This window comes from Eimeria mitis, genomic scaffold, assembly GCF_000499745.2.
Source record: "Eimeria mitis Houghton genomic scaffold, Emh_scaff1731, whole genome shotgun sequence".
Classification (NCBI taxonomy): domain Eukaryota; phylum Apicomplexa; class Conoidasida; order Eucoccidiorida; family Eimeriidae; genus Eimeria; species Eimeria mitis.
The window spans coordinates 6,033-8,284 of record NW_013570048.1 but is presented as its reverse complement, the minus strand read 5'-3'; the positions used below and the strand labels follow the sequence as shown (position 1 = coordinate 8,284).

General features: G+C 60.2%; 1 protein-coding gene across 1 annotated transcript in view; it reads right to left on the bottom strand.

Moving 5' to 3' along the window:
• The window catches only part of EMH_0042560 (uncharacterized protein), a gene marked incomplete at both ends in the record, with an annotated part of 8,392 nt that overhangs the window by 2,191 nt on the left and 3,949 nt on the right, over positions 1 to 2,252 (bottom strand). The window contains 4 exon segments of the mRNA XM_013495757.1: positions 3 to 576; positions 647 to 731; positions 735 to 1,309; positions 1,313 to 2,252. Coding sequence (XP_013351211.1) covers positions 3 to 576; positions 647 to 731; positions 735 to 1,309; positions 1,313 to 2,252 — 2,174 coding nt within the window.

Genomic DNA, 2,252 nt, shown 5'->3' with positions numbered 1-2,252 from the left:
CACAACCACTGTACAGTTAGCTAGAAGGGACCCCCACATCCAGGGTGCGCATGCATTGACGCCTGTTGCTCTGGCGGGTTTTGGGGCTGCTTTCCAGCTGTTGCTGTTGCTGTATAGAGTAGAAGCAACAAGACTAGCTCGCTGCATCTGTCCTGTTACTGCTGCATGCTGCAGCAGCGCCGCCACGGCCTCTACACGCTCAAGGGGGCCCCCACCAGCACCACCCCCCCGGGTGCTGATGAGGTCTAGGGGTGTACACCCTGCATCGTTTTTGAGTGATGCATCTGCCCCCAAGGAGAGAAGAAGCTTGATGGTGTTGTAGCAGCCTCTTCTGGATACAGGAGCAGCAGCATGCAGTCTGCTGCTGGTGAGAGAGGGCTCAGCAGCACGAAGAGCAGCACGGTGCAGCGCCGAGTTTCCCTCTGCATCTCTTCTGTCTACCCACACACCGTAGTTACACACCAACATAGCCATCAACATATCCTGGCCTATATCTGCTGCTATCATCAGTGGGGTGCTGCGGTCGCTGCTGCTGCCTATACCCTCGGGGCTGCAGCCCCCCTCCTCTATCAGCACCTGCACCACGTCCCCGTACCCCTTCTGTATTGCTAGCTTCAGGGGGGTGTCGTGTGCATGCTCTCCATACAGAGAAGTTATGTGTTGCTGCAGCTGTTCCTCTTGCCACTGTGCGTTGTTGCTGCTGCTGTTGCTGCTGCTGCTGCTGCTGCTGCNTGCTGCTGCTGCTGCTGCTGCTGCTGCTGCTAGCACCGCTGCTGCTGCTGTGGTTGCTGAGAGAGGCCATCTGCTGCTCCAGTGAAGCAAAAGTGCAGCTGCCGGGGGCTGCTGCTGCGTCCTGAGCCTCAAGCCAGCTGGGGAATTCTTTGAAAAAGGCCAACAGCCACTGCAAGTTTCTATCTCTTACAGACTGAAACAGCGCGTACACTGTGCCGTGGTGTATATCCATCTGACGAGCAGGGGGGGGCCCCGGTGAGGTACCCCCAGGCGAGGGGGCCCCAACACCTCGGCTGGGGGCCCCCATAGAGCTGCATGCAGACACCAGCTCAGTGGTCCTGTATCGCTGAGAAGAGAGAGAGGCCGTTTCTCTCTCTTTAGCTGCAGCAGATGCGGGTAGCTGCTGCAGCCCCTGCTGCTGCTGCTGCTGCTGCTGCTGCTGGTCGTGGTGTTGCTGCACCTGTTGTTGTGGTTGCTGTTGTTGTTGCTGTGCATGCATCTGCTGCAGCTGGTGTTTTTGGTGCTGTTTCTGGTGCATGCGTCGAGCAGCACGCGATGGGGCCCACTGATAGAACCTNGCTGGCTGAAACTCTATTTCTATGATATCTTCATTTGGGTTAAACCCAGGCACAGATACAGTAATATGTGTTTCTCTCCACCCTTCTCCTGCTGCCTTGGGGGCCCCCCGTATGTTCAGCTGGGCCCCCATTGCATGCACACGCATCAGGTCCCCCAAAGGAAGGTCCTGGGGGCATAGTAAGCGACCACTAGAGAACCACAGCCACCGACACAAACCCCATACAACACCCACCATCTGGGGGCCCCCAGCTGTAGATACACCTGAAGGCGCAGACGGGGGCCCCCCTCTAAACTGCACACGGAAAGGCAACGCCGGGTGTACAGACCCCACATCAAGAAGAGGAATCACCCCGCCCCTTCCCCCCTCTTGCATGTCGCTGCTCGCACTGTACCCCTGCTGCTGACGCACAGAGCGCATCCCGCGGGCGGTGGCGATGGGGGGCCCCACAACAGAAGAAGGGGCCCCCAGCTGCAACACAGGAGCCTCCAACCCCCCATGCTGCTGCTGCTGCTGCTGCTGCTGCTGCTGCAACTCCCCGAAGGCTGGAGTTACACTGGGCAGGGAGGGGTCCGCTGCGGGCCCCACCACAGTCCATGGGTCAGTGCTGGTTGCTGCTGCAGTTGCTGCAGTTGCTGCTGCTCTTGCTGCTTCCGCCTCCTCTGCGGGGCAATCGTTCAGGGCCTCTTCTGTGGGCTCCCGGCTCGGCTCCGGCCGCTGCACCCACCGCCATACAGCAGAGGGGTAGGCGGCGGGGGCCCCCAGAGGCAGCCGCAGGCTGAGGCCCCCCCGTATCTTGGGGGAGAGAGAAAATACCTGCCACAGGTGAGACGCCTTGGACCCTTCTGCTGCTGCAGCTGCAGCAGCAGCAGCAGCAGCTGCTGCTGCTGCTGCAGCAGAAGCGCCTCCGCAAGCAGAAGCAGCCTTGTGTCGACTCGTCGCA